Source organism: Dryas octopetala, chromosome 1 (assembly GCF_963921425.1).
Source record: "Dryas octopetala chromosome 1, drDryOcto1.1, whole genome shotgun sequence".
Lineage (NCBI taxonomy): Eukaryota > Viridiplantae > Streptophyta > Magnoliopsida > Rosales > Rosaceae > Dryas > Dryas octopetala.
In genome coordinates, this window is record NC_141366.1 from 536,819 (window position 1) to 554,808 (window position 17,990).

The 17,990-nt window shown below is 36.8% G+C and overlaps 4 protein-coding genes and 1 pseudogene across 7 annotated transcripts; 3 read left to right on the plus strand and 2 right to left on the minus strand.

Moving 5' to 3' along the window:
* Nucleotides 1–2,982: 2,982 nt before the first annotated feature.
* LOC147296026 (uncharacterized) lies at nucleotides 2,983–3,525 on the minus strand. The gene has a single exon (XM_086230168.1). The coding sequence runs from the start codon at nucleotides 3,405–3,407 to the stop codon at nucleotides 3,183–3,185; it is 225 nt and encodes a 74-aa protein (XP_086086294.1). The 5' UTR covers nucleotides 3,408–3,525; the 3' UTR covers nucleotides 2,983–3,182.
* Nucleotides 3,526–5,425: 1,900 nt separating this feature from the next.
* Nucleotides 5,426–5,931, plus strand: LOC147296027 (uncharacterized; annotated as a pseudogene).
* A 443-nt stretch (nucleotides 5,932–6,374) lies between these two features.
* Nucleotides 6,375–9,649, minus strand: LOC147296028 (WD repeat protein). Of its 3 annotated transcripts, none has more exons than XM_086229107.1 (7): nucleotides 9,524–9,649; nucleotides 8,420–8,512; nucleotides 7,856–8,097; nucleotides 7,679–7,761; nucleotides 7,068–7,179; nucleotides 6,771–6,845; nucleotides 6,375–6,690 (listed from the first exon to the last, which is right to left on the minus strand). In XM_086229107.1, exons 2-7 carry the CDS (start codon nucleotides 8,499–8,501, stop codon nucleotides 6,496–6,498), a joined length of 789 nt encoding a protein of 262 aa, XP_086085233.1. In that variant the 5' UTR covers nucleotides 8,502–8,512; nucleotides 9,524–9,649; the 3' UTR covers nucleotides 6,375–6,495. The 3 variants fall into 3 exon arrangements, with proteins under 3 accessions (XP_086085233.1, XP_086085234.1, XP_086085232.1); XM_086229108.1 differs by having other exon boundaries at nucleotides 6,375–6,686; nucleotides 8,420–8,518; nucleotides 9,524–9,647; XM_086229106.1 differs by having other exon boundaries at nucleotides 8,420–8,518; nucleotides 9,524–9,647.
* Nucleotides 9,650–9,850: 201 nt separating this feature from the next.
* On the plus strand, nucleotides 9,851–17,711 carry THFS (10-formyltetrahydrofolate synthetase). 2 transcript variants are annotated; one of them, XM_086229996.1, is made up of 5 exons: nucleotides 9,851–10,169; nucleotides 10,273–10,422; nucleotides 10,972–12,147; nucleotides 12,631–12,777; nucleotides 17,284–17,711. In XM_086229996.1, the coding sequence occupies exons 1-5, from the start codon at nucleotides 10,005–10,007 to the stop codon at nucleotides 17,470–17,472; spliced, it is 1,827 nt and encodes a 608-aa protein (XP_086086122.1). In that variant the 5' UTR covers nucleotides 9,851–10,004; the 3' UTR covers nucleotides 17,473–17,711. The 2 variants fall into 2 exon arrangements, with proteins under 2 accessions (XP_086086122.1, XP_086086121.1); XM_086229995.1 differs by lacking the exon at nucleotides 17,284–17,711 and adding an exon at nucleotides 13,125–13,786.
* Nucleotides 14,036–17,275, plus strand: LOC147296030 (protein trichome birefringence-like 4). The gene is made up of 5 exons (XM_086229997.1): nucleotides 14,036–15,153; nucleotides 15,271–15,463; nucleotides 15,572–15,765; nucleotides 15,852–16,010; nucleotides 16,097–17,275. Exons 1-5 carry the CDS (start codon nucleotides 14,204–14,206, stop codon nucleotides 16,476–16,478), a joined length of 1,878 nt encoding a protein of 625 aa, XP_086086123.1. The 5' UTR covers nucleotides 14,036–14,203; the 3' UTR covers nucleotides 16,479–17,275.
* Nucleotides 17,712–17,990: the final 279 nt, after the last annotated feature.

Consider the following 17,990-nt stretch of genomic DNA (forward strand, 5'->3'; position numbering starts at 1 on the left):
ACAAAAATTGGTGACAATTGGGCAATAGGGACTAAAATTCTCAATTGTCATCTCATTTTGTGTCACCAATGAGGAGTGTGATTTGTTCAAATTTCTTGTAGTGAGTCTTTGTGAAGTGTAATATTCGATGATAATTAAGAATACAACACATATATATATATGTCTTCCCAGAACAAAAATAGAATGGAGATACAAAATTTAAATAAATAATAATAATACACTTGAGGTAAGAAGCTAGCTAGCTCTAGCCTTTAAAATAATAGTAAAATGTTTTAAGAATTAAAACCGGCCAAATCAATGTCATGTGAAAATCTAATTTTGATATGGGAAATGAAGAGTTTTAATTGGGTACGTTTTGTTTTGTAGAGTGATTGACAATTTGGTATGCATACTATTACTATGTAATATGTATATATGCCCTTGGGATATCATACAAGTAAATGTGGTGGCTGCGGCTAGCTTAACAAGCCACGCACGTACCGTTGTATTCTTCATGATTAGGGGTGTGTTTCGGCCGGATCGGATCGGAAATAGGGTGTTCCAATTCCAATCAAAAAAATTTTGGAATAGAATTTATGTTCCAATTTCCATTCCAAAAAATCGGAATTTCAACATCTCATTCCGATTCGGAATTTTCGGATTTCTCGGAATTTTCGGAATTTTTCGGAATATAACATTTTCAGAACTTTCGGATAAACATTTGAAATTTTCAAATAAAAAATCGGAATTTTCACATTTTCATAATATTTTTTAGAACATGTTCGGATTTTTTTATAGAATAATGATGAAATTAACAAACAAAAAAAAATTAAAAGACAATAGATTATGATGCATTTCAATATTTATATTAAGATGTAATTAAAATATATGTCCAATTTAAAAAGAAAATTCAAAATATTAATTTAAATAACATTTAGAACCATACCATCCCATACCATTACCATAAAAAAAATCTAGAAAAGAAGGGAAAAAAAAAAGATGCAATCTAGCAAGGTTTTCATTGCTAGATTATGTATATTATAAGAGAAATAAATTATGAATGATATATATATATTGTGTATATTTAATAGTATATATTATATATTATAACATACATAATATACAAGAGAAATAAATGTCACTATGAATGTATAATAGGCTTAATAGCACATATCTTAGAGGTGGGAGATTAATCTTTAAAGCTCATCCAACATTGTTAGAATAAATGTCACTGGTAGATACATGTTACTCACACACACACATATATATATCATGTTACTCATATATATATATATGTGTATATAAATACATGTTACTCAAATAATATATATCATGTTTGAAATTTTGAATATAATAAGCTTAAATATTTAGTAATTAGTAATTACAATTGGTGGGATATTCCAGTTGGAACAACTGTAGAATTGCCTCATATCTTCAATTCCCCTCCCTAATAAAAAAAAATAGTAATTACATGTACGGAAAAATGTGGGTGTTTGTGTTACCAACTTACTATTTATGTTATTATGATACACATATATTTATAATGTACATATGTTTATATTAATAGTATTAATCATCTTTTTTAAAATATATGTTATATGTATCATACTAAATAAATGATAAAATATATAATATGGAATAAATTGGCATAATTTCGGAAATATCGGATCGGAATGCCTTCGGAACATTTCAGAATTTGGATCGGAATTCGGATCGGAATCGGAATTTACATAAACATTCCAATTCCAATCCAATTTTTTTCAGAATTTTCGGATTTCGGCATTTTCGGATTCGGCATTTTCGGATTCGGAATAAAATTGGAAATTTTCGGATAGGAATCGGATTCGGATTTTCCAATCCAAATCACACCCCTATTCATGATCGAATATCGGTCTCTCTCTCTCTCTCTCTCTCTCTCTCTCTCTCTCTATATATATATATATATAATAGCGCGCAATTAATATTCTTGAAACATATACAACTCGATCACGTAATTAATATCTAATTAATTTCTACGTACGAATTAAGCGATCGAAATGATGATGATGGCCTTTTTTGTGCTTGTTTAATTATGAGACTTTTGCTGATTATATCCAAGGATTAACTCTGGAATCCGTTTATGATCGAGGACCTTTTTGGTGATTATGGATTTCTGGTGGCCTGTTATGTGTCTTCTCAGGTTCTTTGTTATTATATCATTTCCTCTCGAGCCCATATCGCCTCCAGGAAGAACTGGCCTAAATGGCCTTTTATGCTACTCTCAAACTTGTTCTGGATTCCATCTCTGCTCAATTATATATAGACAAAGAATATTCATTGGCCTATATATCTTAGTGTACGTCATTGTGTTTAGTATTTTAATTTGTTTCTGTTTGTTTGGGCTTAAGCTAGCCCACCTTAATTGGTACGTACCAGCAAAATAAAAGAAAAGAAAATTGTTTATGTTTTTATTGTTTATTTGGGAGTATGATCGATGAACAACTGTATTAAGATTATAGGGTTTATTTATATATATATAGGGTTTGTTATATATATATATATTAATGGGAGATCTCAACTAGCTTATTAATTGGTTGTTAATGTACGTTATGGCGCAGGGTGATCGACCCAATTAGCATTAGGCAATAAGGCAATTAATTGCCCAAATCTAGCATTAAACCCTTGGGGGCGCGCTTGAAGTCATACATAAATGGTCGAGACTCGAGTAAAGATGATCAGGATCGACTGCTTCAACTACATAACCAATTTCTAATGGGACTCCGTAATTGTTTTGTATTAATTTCAGTGCTCATCAATTTCTTTCATTTAAATAGTCGATGCCTGTTAGACGTGTTCAAAAACGAAGTGTGTGCAAATGCGATAGGAATTCAAGGAAGCTAGGTGTATTGGACGAGAATGATTGATTGGACTGGAATAGTATATATGTTGTTTTTTTATAATAATACATATGTTAGCTAGAGATCGAATGTGCAATTAATACATGCAATTGTTGTAAGAGAAATATGTGTAGTATAGTAATGAAAGAATGAAGTAGTGTACGTATTTTACATGACATCAATTAATGGTACGTACTAAGCGAAGTGAAAGGCTTATATATGCTTCATAAAAAGAATGAGATCGATCGAAGATATATGGTCGATCATGATGAATCATCTATAGCAGGTGATCGAGGACATAGTAGAAGCAGCAGCAGCAGTTAGTAATTAGTCAGAGATTGCAGCGAGAATATGGTTAATGGTGGTGGCAGAAGGAGCAGGTCTAAAGCTGCCAAATGACCTTAATTTATTGTTGGTGGAGGAGAAGAGATTGGATGAACTGGAAAGGATCACATAAACCAAAGCTTGAACCACCGCAAACATCACCACCTTCATTAATATTGTGTCATTATCCGCCAACACCAACGAGCTCATCATCATCTCTACCGCCATTCCCTTTAATTTAGCTAAGATATGATCGATCCAGATGAAGTTGCAGCTAGCAATTAAGCTAGTTTGAGAATTAATTAATTTGCAATTGCAGAGCAATAAATATTAATTGTTTGTAAGATCAATAGATGAGAGATGATCAGAATGATGAAGTAATTGAGTATGAAGCAGACTTAAGGGAACCCTTTGTTATATATAGACAAGGAGATCGAAAAGGAAGGGGCTGCCCATCAAATGAAGCTGCTTCTAATTGACTTTTTTGTAGCCTGCATGATCAGCAGCCTAGAGGTTATTACTTGACCACACCAGTACACCACACGCTTAATTAATTATACATGATTAAGTCTCCTGTGGCATAAACTTGACTTGACTCTACAGGACTTCCAAGGGTACCCAGTACAGTAGGCAGTATACCCTGCTTTTTTATTTTAACTTTTTTGTCTTTTTCTGTTGAAGACTTGGTTCCTAAGTTCCTACTTAATTTAAGCATGCATATTATTATTTAGGCATAAATTCAATTTAGACGCGTAACTATATAAGCTATTTCAACGGGGTCCATGAACTTTAAAATATTTCAAATATACACCCGATCTATTATCTAAATTGAAAAATGAATTTATATCCATTGATTCGTTGAGATATCAGTTAAATGACAGCTTGGCTTTTGCTGACCGGGATTACTTGACGACGTGGCGCTATCTCAGCAAATATTTCCCGCTGAATGAGCGACACGGGCCCACAATTTAATAATAATAGAGAGAGTGAGAGTTTGTGGGCCCGTGTCAGGGGTTAGGTGGACCCGTGTCGCTCATTTCAAACTCATCATCTCTTTCTCGCTTGTTGAATACAAGTGAGAGATTTATATTCGAATTTAGGGAAAAATGTAATGTTTTTTAGAAACTAAATGGTTAGGAGAGCGTTTGACGAGTGGAAGGAGATGATGGGTGTGTGGGCCCTTGTCAAGTGGACATGTGTTGCTCATTTGGCGGGAAATGTATGTTGAGTTGGTGCCACGTTGCCAATTAATCCCTGTTAGCAAAAGTTAAGCTGACATTTAACTGATCTCTCAATAAATTGATGGACGGAATTTTATTTTTCAATTTACATAATAAATCAGGTGTATATTTGAAATATTTGAAAGTTCGTGGACCCTGTTAAAATAGCATATATAGTTATGTGTCTAAATTAAATTTATGCCTATTATTTAATTTATTCTTTTGATTATTGTGTCTAGAACATGAGGAATAAGCTATTACTATTATTATATATTACGAGGCAAATTTATGCCATGCAATTGGTGGCCAGGCCAGTTTAATTTATTAGTGTTGATCAAAATTAATTAGTTTAGAATAGTATCTAGCTGCATAATATAAGCAAAAGTAGAAGACCGGCCAAAACGTCATGACCATGAGAATAGTATGACTAAAATGTTGAATTGTGCTAGGATGACTTGGCCCTGACAATACATGCCTATCACTTTAGAAACAATCTTTTGTACGTGGAATCCAACGACATTCTCGTGCTCTAGCTACACCAAAAGAACTTAATACAATATTTATTATATTATATATCGTGCACCAAACAATAATGCAAAAGCTAGCTATATAAATGCTTTGAATTAAATTTGCTCCAAAGAATACGTCACACATGCATGTAGCTTGATCGACTGCAGGCTGCAGCCATATAAATTTCACTGCATGCAGTAAACAATAAGCAACAATAATATTCGTGTATGACTAACCGCGAATCAACACGTGCCAGCCCGGTGTAGGCTAACTCTTATCAATATAACAATGTTATCATGACTCCTTATCATGGAAAGGCACGTGTCACCTAGGTGTCAACAAGCAGGACACATGTCAATCACCTAGCCCCACTTGCAATGGTATATATATATAGCATAGCATATTAGCATGCACTACTATTCCTTTACACGAGTCACTAACGTACTTGAAGATCAAACACATTCTTACAGTCTATTACTCAAACGTTTTATCAATCTAAGTGTGTTGGAAAGCAAAATGGCATCCCATGGACAGAGCTACAGAGCTGGTGAAGCCAAGGGCCAAACTCAGGTATATATAACTCTTTCACATATAAGATAAAGTGGTGTTATGTCATTGTTTACATGCATTTTTACTATATAATGTCATGTGATGTTAATGTTGGCTTTTATATTGTCTCTCAGGAAAGGACCAACCAGATGATAGGCTCAATAGGGGAAAAGGCCCAAGCAGCAAAGGACAATACCTACGAGACGGCCCAGTCAACCAAGGTGAATCAACTGGAGACAAGGCCCAAGATAAGGCAAATGTTGCAAAGGATATGGCCTGGGAGAGCAAGGAGGTGACCAAGGAAAAGGCCTCAGAGGCGGCCCAAAAGGCCCGAGAGACGGCCCAGAGCGGGAAGGCGAAGACTGAGGGGCTCCTCCACCAGACTGGGGAGCATGTGAAAAAGCACCTTTGGCATGGCCAAGGAAGATGATGAGGAAGACGAGCATGTTTACTATAAGAGGGACATGGACTAGTTTGGGAATTATGATCTTTGTTGTTTAGTGTATGTTCTTCAGCTGTTGTTTTTTGTAGTTTTACGTTGTTGTTGGGCAAGTTTTAGATGTCTTGTGCTTCCTCCTCGCTGTGATAGGAATGCTGTTGTATTTTTCTTTTTAGTGGGGTAGGAGTGGGATTGTAATTTTCTTTTCTTTTTTTGAGATTGTAATCTCATTATTCAGATAAAAATAAAACACATCACGGTCATTGATGTTTGAATATTGATATGTATATTCCTTGAAAAAAATAAAATTATCTAATTAATTGTTTCTGATTCACTAGTTCTTATTTCTTTTGAAAGGGGTCGGTTAATGAAAAAAAAATCAAGATGTATAAAAACAGGATAGGTTCGTGCCTCACCCCAATCCCTCCTCTCTATAAGCCTTTATAGTGACGTACATTTTATATTTCTACTCGAAGATAGAGAAACATGTAACAAAATTTCATTCATATGGAATGCTCATGTGGTTGGTACAATTGCTAAGAAGTTCACAATGTTATCAACCATATAAATACAACCAGAACGAATCTCAAAATTTGCATCAATCACTCATGTCTTCAATTCCTTCAATTCCTTCAAAATCACTAACACCACCAAGTTCTGCATCAGATTCCTTGTCATCTTTGTTGTCTTCATCGGTTTCCATGGCATCCTCAGATTCCTCTTCATCACTGTCATCTATGTCCTCAAAAACAACTGGAATTGTTGTGCCACTCTCATCCTCTTCATCAACTACCTGTTCAAAAAGCTTTGCATGAGCTAGATATTTGGGACCATTTCAGTTGCCACAAATTTCATTAACACAAGCACCCTTACCCCTGTATACAGCAAGTCTAAGACACTTGATAGTTGAAAAGCTGACTGAAAAGTTGAAACTCTGGACTCAATGAGCTGCATATATATACAATGATAAATTCCATTAAAAAACTAAAAATCAACAGGTAATGGAAGTAGAACATGCCACTTCCTAAAGTTTTTAGGTTTACATTCAATCGAAAGAAGAAAATAGAAAACTTTGATTTCTATACGAAGTCCAGATGGCTCATTCTTAAACAAAACCTTTTTTTTTTGTTTGGAAGGGAGTATTAATTATCTATGTTAACAATTTCTGACCTGATATAAAGAGTTTAAGGCACTTAAAGAAGATTCTTGGGACACTATCCCACTTGCATGTTGAAGAAGTAGACTTCTCAGCCATGGAAGTGCACACGCCAAAATTGCACCCCTGGAGTAAAAAGTACAGCATACACAATCCATTACGCAGATAAGCATACAAGTTTATGAAACTGACTGAATACCAGAACAAAAGAGAGGGTGACCAATATAAAAGCATCCTAATCTACATTCAAACACAGATATGCAGCATGTGTCAACCTCCAAAAACACCGAAAAAAAAAATATAAGGTGGCCTTCAGAATAGGAGGCCGCCAAAAAAAGTTCATTAGCTCAGTATAATTAGAAGTCTGAATATAAAACCAACTGCCATAATAACAAAAAAACCGCTAGGCAAATGTTCTCATCTACTTTTGTATACGATCTGCATCACGAGTCGGCCATTCTAGGATTAATGACTGAGTATTGCAAACCACAAGAAAATTTTGAAATATACAGCCAATGGTCCAAGTTGGAAGTGTTTTTTGCCAATGGTACACATCAAGCAGTATTTGAGAAGTATCAATGATACAAATGATCGAGTATATACAACATACTGTTAGGTGTCATACCTTGACTGAATAATAGAAATGAGAGATTGTAAGAGCTTCAGAACACCAGATGGATTCAACAGTGAGATAGATTTTGCAATGACCTACAACAACAGATTGTATCATGCACATTAACATTTATTCTTAAACACCAGTCCTAAATGATTAATATTAAGTATGAACAAAGGGAGTGATTACCTTCTCATCTTGGGTGTATAAGCAATCTAATAGAAGGGCACGGTCATCAGCATGTAGTGCTTGCTTAAGCAAAATATGAACAGAGTCCGCACTCGGAGGCTTTGCAATGAGAGAAGAGTCTTCTACATCATGGCTCTTTGCTCTATCATTGTCCAGTAAATTTAAACTTTCAAGTTTTTCTCCCATGGTTGGTTCATTCAAATCATTGTCAACGAGGACTCCTTCTGCAGCCTCTCCATGCCCTACATGTGGATCAGGGTACACATATCAACAACCATATGCTCAAGGTTTGTATTTTGTTCATGAACCATTGTTTTTCTAATCTAAAGTAAGAAAATTTTGAAACAAATAAGAAAAAATGTAAACAAATAATCATGTTTTAGTGATAATATTATTTATAATAATTTAAATTTTGATAGTACACAAGCGGCAGTGCACTTTACCCAATTCTTTTTTTTTTTTTTTTTTTCACTCTTGAATGGGGTGGGGGTTTGGAATAGGAACAATATTGTTCAAAATCTAAATTGGTGCTCCTAGTTTTGTATCAAGTAAAAGAACCCTTACCAATTTCAACCATGTCTTTAACGATAGGAGAGTCTGGATCATATGCTGCTGCACGCTTCTTACTTGTTTTTTTATTCTTCATTGTCAGAGCTGCTGTTTCTGATTCCAAATTGCGAAGATCAGTGACAAAGAAAACAGAGAAAAAAACACACTTAATAACCACATAAATATTGATGCAAATTTGTCCAACCCACACTACAATAGATGGTCCAAATCTAATTAATTCATATCAGTTATATGAAATAAACGTTATTGTAAATTTATTGAAAATAAATGTCAACATAAGAGAAAATAAAACTTTAAAGAGGAAAATTCAATCAAAAGAAATTTTAGTAAGAAAGAGTGCAGTGTCCGCACTACATACAATATGTGCTCGTAATTACCACTATTAATACAAATTTGGGTAGATCACGAGCTTTAATAGTGGAAAATAAAACTGTTGTGGCAAGTTTGCAACCTTAATTCATGTACATAAATACTAAATATTCAAAAAAACAACAAGAAAAGCAATAATGGATACACCTGAAGAAAAAAAAAAAAAAGAGAGCTTCTTTAGCTGCTTAAAAAAGAGATTTTCAAATGAAAAGTTGAGGTTGTTTGTCACTCAGTTATACATATACACAAAGTTCAACTAAACAATCAGATATGTAATGGTATAATTTTAACTAAAGCAACAGTAAATATGAACTAATAATGTGAGTTTAACTTGACCAATTAATATATAATACTAAGATGAAAATAATTTGAAACAGGTAATGGCAACCCATTACAACGATCCGACCCAACACAGCACAGAGCAATGCCCCGACCCCAACCTATGTCTGCAAAGCCAAGGCAATGGCTGCCACTCCAGCAGACGTGAAGGAATACCCCAACTCCTACGTGTTCATAATCATTCTATTGTTTCCAATAATAATAAAAAAAAACACACACACACACAAGAGAGAGCAGCAACCCCAAAACACAAAATAAAATCCAATTCTTGAAAGCACCATACCCAAACATAACCAAAGAGTATGAAGATTTGTCTAGTGATAATCAGAAATACAATAACAAATTTGGTTCACAGAGCTTGAAGTTGAAGTGAGTTTATACATGACTTACCTTACAATTTTACTTTAATGGCGATAAAGGGAAGTGATGAGAAGGGAGATTGAGAGGCGGCGGCTATGAGGACACTGAGGAATACAGAGTTGAAGAAACGGAGGAAAAGAACGACAAAAGAACTGAGGAGATGACTTAGCATGTTAGGCCTTTGGGCCTTGTAAGCTTTGTTAGTTTCTTGGGCCTTTGTGCCTTGCCACTTGCTTTGTTAGTTTCTTGACAAAAGAACTATTGGCCCAACAACTTGACTTTATCAAGGTTTACCAAGTGTGCCAGTTATCACCTTAACCTAGAATCCTGGACTCCAATCCTAGATAAGAAGTTAAACTACACTCAAATCTATGTTCCGCAAAACGACAAGACTGGCTCACTACTCAAACTCTCAAAGAGTCAAACAAAAAAACCAAGAACCAAGTAAGAGGGATCAGACATTCAGATTTCAGACCCAGAAAACATATCAAATAATACTCTTGGACCCAAAATGAGTTCATCATCATCATCAGTGAGGAAGCTGCAGGTGGCATCCCCAGTTCCAGCAGACATAGACATTGCTAATTCAGTTGAGCCTGTCCACATCTCTCAGATTGCCAAAGACCTCAATCTTAGTCCCAACCACTATGATCTTTATGGCAAATACAAGGCCAAGGTCATTCATTCATTTGCTTCTTTTCCATCTCTTATTTGGTGGGTGGTAGTGTATTATTATGTTTGAGTATAATAAAATTCATTCTACGTATTTGGGTGTATAGGTTTTGTTGTCTGTGATTGATGAGCTCAAAGGATCTGCTAATGGGTATTATGTTGTGGTTGGAGGGATTACTCCTACCCCTCTCGGAGAGGGCAAGTCTACCACTACTGTTGGACTCTGCCAAGCTTTGGGTGCTTTTCAGGATAAGAAGGTGAACTTTTTTTTTTTTTATTAAAAAAAATTGTTTACATTTATTGGTTTACCCTTTTTTATTTTTTTGTTGGGCAGTTGATATTGAGTTCTAATAGTGTTAATGATTTCAACATTTAAATGAATAATAAAAAAATCCGAATTGAGTTTACGCCTGTTGATTTCTCCTTGCTTTATCTGCTGTATATGCTTTTTTTTGTTTTTTAATTAGTTTCTGCTGTAAAAGCTAATCCTGCTTCTCTGCGCCTGAGGAGAAAGAATATGTTTTTTGAGGGAAAAAAAAAACCCTGTAGATAAGTTGGAACTGGATAAGATAAGAAATCAGTGCATTTATTTCATTTCTGTCTTCAAATGTACAATCAAAGTATTTCAAGCATCCCTTGTCTTTATCTCCTTTGTTGTGAAATTTTCTTTTAAGTATTTGGAGTTTGTATGAAAGACTTAATAAACAGAGTCAGATCCTGCCAAAAGCGGCTTGTCCAGCTTTCCTTACTACTTCCCAATGCCAAAAAGCGGCTTGATCACCAATTCTCCCTTTTTATGACATTAGGTTGTTACTTGCCTTCGTCAACCATCACAAGGACCAACTTTTGGAATTAAAGGGGGTGCCGCAGGTGGTGGTTACAGTCAAGTGATCCCAATGGATGAGTTTAATCTTCACCTAACAGGAGATATTCATGCAATAACAGCTGCAAACAATCTTCTAGCTGCTGCTATTGATACTCGGTTTTTCCATGAGGCAACCCAATCAGATAAGGCTCTACTGAACCGATTATGTCCACCAAACAAAGAAGGCAAACGGAGCTTTAATGACATCATGTTTAGACGTCTGACAAAGCTTGGTATCTCCAAGACCAAGCCTGAGGATCTTACACCAGACGAAGTTAAGAAATTCGCTAGGCTTGATATTGACCCTGATTCTATCACATGGAGAAGAGTAATGGATATAAATGACCGGTTCTTGAGGAAGATTTCGATTGGCCAGGGCCCCGATGAGAAAGGGATGGTGAGAGAAACAGGATTTGATATTTCAGTTGCCAGTGAAATAATGGCAGTTTTGGCCCTTACGACATCTCTAGCGGATATGAGGGAGAGGCTTGGGAAAATGGTGATTGGAAACAGCAAAGCTGGTGAACCTATAACTGCTGATGATCTTGGTGTTGGAGGTGCATTAACGGTGCTAATGAAGGATGCTATTAACCCTACATTAATGCAGACTCTTGAAGGGACCCCAGTTCTTGTTCATGCTGGTCCTTTTGCAAACATTGCGCACGGGAATTCTTCTATTGTGGCTGATAAGATTGCACTGAAATTGGTGGGACCAGGTGGGTTTGTGGTCACAGAAGCTGGTTTTGGTGCTGATATTGGTACTGAGAAGTTCATGAATATAAAATGCCGGTATAGTGGTTTAACACCACAGTGTGCAATTATAGTTGCAACTATAAGGGCCTTAAAAATGCATGGTGGTGGGCCGGACGTTGTTGCTGGGAAGCCTCTTAACAATGCCTACATAACTGAGAATGTGGCTTTGGTTGAGGCTGGCTGTGTGAACTTGGTCAGGCATATTTCAAACACAAAAACCTATGGTGTGAATGTTGTTGTTGCTGTGAACAAGTTCTCGACTGACACTGAAGCAGAACTAAATGCAGTTAGAAACGCAGCATTGGCTGCTGGGGCATATGATGCAGTTATTTGTACTCATCATGCCCATGGTGGAAAAGGAGCGGTTAGTCACTTCATCCCATTAACTGATTAGTTTTTGTTGATGAAAATAATTGGAGATCAATCTCTTTTGCTTGAAGCATATAGAAATTAATCAAATTATATGAAATAGCAGAAAAAGTTAATGATCTACACTAACCATTTTGTGAGTTCTAGAATCACCTTATAGCCTAATGAGGAGCTTGCTCTTCTTGCTTGCAGTGCACACCACTACAACTTGCAATCCCAGCTTTACTCTCATGATAATCTCCAATTTCCTAACTCATCTTGCCTTGTTTAGACCGTCACTTCTTTCTCTCTTTTACCTGCTGTTCGAGCCTAATAGAAGTCTTGGCAACTTATGCTCTGATCTCATATTTCTTCCAAGATATTCCATCTTGTGCTTAGGCATAAGTGTCATTTTCTTCTTTTTGAATATTGATTAAATTGTATTTAACTATGCTTGTCTTGCTTTGTCTCACTTCCTTTCAATCCGTTACATTCACAGGTAGACCTAGGGATTGCAGTTCAAAAAGCTTGCGAGAATGTTACACAACCATTAAAGTTTTTATATCCTTTGGATTTTAGTATTAAAGAAAAAATAGAGGCAATAGCAAGGTCATATGGCGCGAGCGGTGTTGAATACTCAGAGCAGGTAAGCGCATGTGTTATTATTTTAAACATTCAAGTTACGCAATTTGTTTCAGTATCTGCAGTTCATTTAATTTTTTATTCATTAAAAGATAGACAACACTTTAATACCAATGAATACAACTATTTGTCTTGTTTTTCTCATCAAAAAATAAAAAAACTATAACTTGTGCTGCAAACCGAACATCAACTTCATTCTTCTACAGCATTTTCAGGATAGACATATCTTCTCTTTTCCCTTTTCATTTTGTTCTTGACACCGCTGAAGCCAAAATGTTGTAAATTTTGAACCAGCATGGAAGTTTACAGGACATGCTTATTGATATGAGCTTTCTTCATTTGTGTGAATAGGCTGAGAAACAGGTTGAGATGTACAGCAGGCAGGGGTTTTCTGGTCTGCCAATATGCATGGCGAAAACCCAGTACTCATTTTCACACAATGCTTCTGCGAAAGGAGCCCCAAGTGGATTTGTCTTACCAATAAGGGATGTAAGGGCTAGCATTGGAGCTGGATTTATATATCCTTTGGTTGGAACAATGAGTACAATGCCAGGTCTTCCGACTCGGCCTTGCTTCTATGACATTGATCTTGACACCGCCACCGGAAGGGTCATTGGTCTTTCTTGAAGGTCACTGCATTTGGCTCTCCATATGCTTCACTCAGGCAACCTTACCAATACACTTCTTCAAACTTTCGTTATTGTGCTTTTTGCATGTTCATGTTGTGTCGGTTTTCTGTATTACTAGATAACGATTTCTCAAATAAAAGAAGAAATCTCTGAGGTTGATAAAAAGAGTTGTTCTCTACAACCACACATTTGGGGATTACATTAAAAGGGTGGTGACAATTGGACCATGCCATTATCCACTGGTTAGCAGATCAACTCATGCATGTATTCATATCAGAAAAGAGGTAGAAGAGGATTATGATAAATAATAATTTGAATATTTTTTGACTTTATTAAATGCATCTATGGACTATAAGTAAAGGATGATTATGCGAAAAAAAAAAATTGTATGAGTAATGCTAGAGGGAGCAATGGACCACAGAATGAGTTAAGTAAGAGTTTGCCATATAATCGATTACAAAAAATGTCGTATAGCATTTTCCTGATCCGTATTTTTTCACCGACCGAAAAAAACAGACAAACAGAAACGGTTGATTTTCCAACCCAAACCGAAAAAACAGAAAGGGAATCTCCAACACTTGCCTGTGATTGATTGTATCTGCACGCATGCTTATGTCTAAAAATAGCAAATTTCTTGGAACTAAGTCAACTTATTAACCAAATGGATGACATTTTCAGCAAAACTGAAAATCAAACTCCGTTGTGTCTCTCTTTGTCTCTATTTTGAGGCAGTCAGGGTTGTAAACCCTCCTCCCTGTCATCAGCCAGTTATTTGCACATACAATAATTATATAGATAACAATGGCGGATTCAGATTCCCCTCAAGTTAGTCAGTTAAAATTACGAACAGAATTATTTGCAGAGCCGACGATGGCCTCTACTCGACCCACAATCGCACATATCACAGGTGCAGCAGATTCCACGACAAAGCATCAATCTCCCACAAAAGCAGAGCACCACAAGGCCTCTCTTTTGTCAATCTTGTTCACCAAAAGAAAATCCATGGTCTTTACTTATACATTCGCGTTTGCCTTCGTTGTCTGCACTTTCCTCTTGGTTTTCAACTCATCTCGCCCCTCGCTTCCATTTGGCTTCAACAACATCCTCCATGCCTCCTTCTACGCCTCTTCCCAGACCCCAAACAACCGTTTGGACCTTCCCCGGAAAGACCCTTTTGATAAGATTGCAAGTTTGAAGGGTGATGAGGTGAACAATCACAAGGGAAGTCAGATGGGTCTTTCTCAGTCTCCCGGGGAAGATGAAAGATTGAAGGGAAATGTGGTGAATCAGACGGATCATCAGATTGGTAATAATGCTCAGTCATCCAACAACACGGGAATCGAATTTTCCGGGAAACTAGAGGAGGGTCTTAAGAGAAATGAATCTTCGTCTTTGCATGCAAGTGAATTTTCCAAGGTTTATGAGAAAAAGAAGCCTGTGCGTTCTCATTCTTCTTCTAAAGGTTCTAATGGAAAACATGGTTCTAAAAAGAAGAGGGTTTCGGGAAAAGAGAGTGATAGTAAAAAGGTGTTGTCTAGGAAGCAAGGGAAACAAACTGGGTCCAAGTTGAAGTTGATGAATAATGGCTGTGACATTTTTGATGGAAGGTGGGTGAGAGATGATTCGTACCCACTTTATGATCCGGGGTCTTGTCCTCTTATCGATGAGCCTTTCAATTGTTTTCTTAACGGTAGGCTTGATAATGGTTACGAGAGGTATAGATGGCAACCAAAACATTGCAACATTCCAAGGTAATTTACAGGACTGTTTTACTTGAGAATAAAATCCCACATTGGGAATGTTTCTGTTGATTGAAGTCTGTTTGTTCTGTTTAAGTGATGTTGGTTTTGGATGAACTTCTTGTGCAGGTTGGATGGTAAGAAGATGTTGACACTATTAAGAGGAAAGCGTATAGTTTTTGTTGGTGATTCTCTCAATAGGAATATGTGGGAGTCTTTGCTTTGTGTTCTTAGAAATTCAGTGGATGATAAGAGCAAAGTTTTTGAAGTCTCTGGTAGGGAAGAATTTCGTACTGAGGGCTCTTACTCTTTTATATTCCAGGTATGTTGTTCATTATCCATCATCTCTGATTATGAAGTTCTTCCTTGTTTCCTTTTGGTTTTGTTGGTCTAAAGTAACTTTATGTATTTATCTTGAATGGATCAATAGGATTACAGTTGTTCAGTGGAGTTCTTTCAATCACGATTTCTAGTTCAAGAATGGGTGGTGCCAGGCACAAGTGGATCAGAAAAGGAAACACTTCGCCTTGATTTGATGGAGAGTGCCTCTGAAAATTACGTAAGTGCAGATATTCTCATCTTCAACACTGGTCACTGGTGGACTCATGAGAAAACCTCCAGCGGGTAAGACCCATGCACCCTTTCACTCTGTCTATGTCATTGGTTTTATTAGGAAAGCAGGAAAGTTACAATAATTAAGAATCTTTCAGGAAGGATTACTATCAAGAGGGCAGCCATGTCTACAGTGAATTGAATGTTGATGAGGCATTTCGGAAAGCTTTAACGACATGGGGAAGATGGGTGGATACCAATGTAAATCCTAAGAAAACTGCTGTTTTCTTCCGGGGCTATTCACCTTCTCACTTTAGGTACATAGAACACATTAAGTACTTTAATTTGTAGAACCTCATAGTTGGTTAGAAAATATATTCATAATATTTTTACCCTTTCACAGAGGTGGAGCATGGAATTCTGGAGGGCAATGCCACGCTGAGACAAAGCCAACTACAAACATAAAATTCACGGAGTTAGTAGGAGAATATCCAACGAACATGAGAATCTTGGACTCAGTAGTCAAGGGGATGAAAACGCCAATCAACTATCTGAACATTACAAGCATGACTGATTTCCGGAAGGATGCTCATCCATCGATTTACAGACAACCGAACATAACAGAGGAGGAGAGAAAACAGCCTATGATTCAGGATTGCAGTCACTGGTGCCTCCCTGGTGTTCCTGATACATGGAACGAGCTTGTATATGCTCAACTCCTTAGACATAACCAGAAGCAACGTAAACAGAAGCATCAAGAACAAAATCAGAGGCCACCGTTTTAGATATGGAGAAAATATTATGTAAAGAGAAGATCCAACAAGTATTTCTTGAGCTGATAGATAGAAAAGAAGGAGAAGAACAAAAGTTGTAGTTAGTCAAGGGGTGGGGAAATGTGCTATAATGAACAATTGTGTTTGCACATGTAAGAAAAATGTGGAAAGTACTAATAATGAAAAAAGAAAAAAGAAAAAGAAAAAAGAAGAAAAAGAGAGAGAGAGAGAGACTTGAGATGGATAGGGTGAGAGAAACAGGATTTGATATTTCAGTTGCCAGTGAAATAATTGCAGCTTTGGCATTTACGACATCTCTGGTGGATATGAGGGAGAGGCTTGGGAAAATTGTGATCGGAACCAGCAAGGCCAGTGACCCATAACTGCTGTTAATCTTGGTGCCGGAGGTGCATTAACAGTGCTAATGAAGGATGCTATTAACCCTACATTAATACAGACTCTTGAGGCCAGTTGTGTGACTTTGGCAAGGCATATTTTAAACACAGCCTATGGTGTGAATGTTGTTACTGTGAACAAGTTCTCAACTGACACTGAAGCAACTAAATGCAGCCAGAAATGCAGCATTGCAGTTATTTGTACTCATCATGCCGATGGTGGAAAAGGAGGGGTTAGTCACTTCATCCCAATAATCAATTATTCTTCATTGACAAAGAATTGGACATTAATCTCTTTTGCTTGAAGCATATAGAAATGATATGGAATATCAGAAAAATTATTTCTGTGAGCTCTAGACTACCTTATAGCCTAAGTGAGAAACTTGTTATTCTTGCTTGCAGTATACCCTCCTAGTGAATAGGCTGAGAAACAGATTGAGATGTACAGCAGGCAGGGGTTTTCAGGTCTGTCAATATGCAAGGCGAAAACCCAGTATTCATTTTCACACACTGCTTCGGAGAAAGGAGCTCCCACCGGATTTGTCTTACCAGTAAGGGATGTAAGGGGTAGCATTGGAGCTGGATTAAATATCATTTGGTGGGAACAATGAGTACAATGCCAGGGCTTCCAACTAGGCCTTGCTTCTATGACATTGATCACTGATTCTTGATAATCAGTAGTCACGATAGCACACAAGCTCATCCACAAACTGCTCACCACACCCATCTAGAAATTACTTAATACACCCACAACAGCTCAGCAGGCTTCCAATACAGCTCATCAGAATATTCTCACAATAGGATGGATCACGGGCGCATTTTCTTACATATTGTACAAATATCTTGTAATAGAGTCGATACCCTAGAATACTCCTCATCAGTTGTATATAGACACTATTGTATTTTACAGACATATATGAGAAAAAATTATTCCTCAACACTGCTCTTTCCTTCTCTCCCTCATTCCTCTCCTTCATTCTTCCTATTGTTCTTTCTCTGCTTAAACCTTTCTATGGCACCACCACCGGAAAGGTTATGGGTCTTTCTTGAAGGTCACTGTATTTGGCTCTTCATATGCTCACTGAGGCAACCTTTTCCAAAGTTTTATCAAATGAAAGCCAGTCATCTC

What these genes read in the sequence shown, in the direction of transcription:
- LOC147296026 (XM_086230168.1), bottom strand. Translation starts at nt 3,407, where the DNA reads ATGGCGGTAGAGATGATGATGAGCTCGTTGGTGTTGGCGGATAATGAC.
- LOC147296028 (XM_086229107.1), bottom strand. Translation starts at nt 8,501, where the DNA reads ATGAAGAATAAAAAAACAAGTAAGAAGCGTGCAGCAGCATATGATCCA. An exon ending in ATTTCTATTATTCAGTCAAG is followed by an intron (nt 7,180 to 7,678) that starts GTATGACACCTA and finishes TTTTTACTCCAG; the next exon opens with GGGTGCAATTTTGGCGTGTG. An exon ending in CCTTAAACTCTTTATATCAG is followed by an intron (nt 6,846 to 7,067) that starts GTCAGAAATTGT and finishes ATATATATGCAG; the next exon opens with CTCATTGAGTCCAGAGTTTC.
- THFS (XM_086229995.1), top strand. Translation starts at nt 10,005, where the DNA reads ATGAGTTCATCATCATCATCAGTGAGGAAGCTGCAGGTGGCATCCCCA. An exon ending in CCCATGGTGGAAAAGGAGCG is followed by an intron (nt 12,148 to 12,630) that starts GTTAGTCACTTC and finishes TTACATTCACAG; the next exon opens with GTAGACCTAGGGATTGCAGT. An exon ending in GTGTTGAATACTCAGAGCAG is followed by an intron (nt 12,778 to 13,124) that starts GTAAGCGCATGT and finishes TTGTGTGAATAG; the next exon opens with GCTGAGAAACAGGTTGAGAT.
- LOC147296030 (XM_086229997.1), top strand. Translation starts at nt 14,204, where the DNA reads ATGGCGGATTCAGATTCCCCTCAAGTTAGTCAGTTAAAATTACGAACA. An exon ending in AAACATTGCAACATTCCAAG is followed by an intron (nt 15,154 to 15,270) that starts GTAATTTACAGG and finishes CTTCTTGTGCAG; the next exon opens with GTTGGATGGTAAGAAGATGT. An exon ending in CATGAGAAAACCTCCAGCGG is followed by an intron (nt 15,766 to 15,851) that starts GTAAGACCCATG and finishes AGAATCTTTCAG; the next exon opens with GAAGGATTACTATCAAGAGG.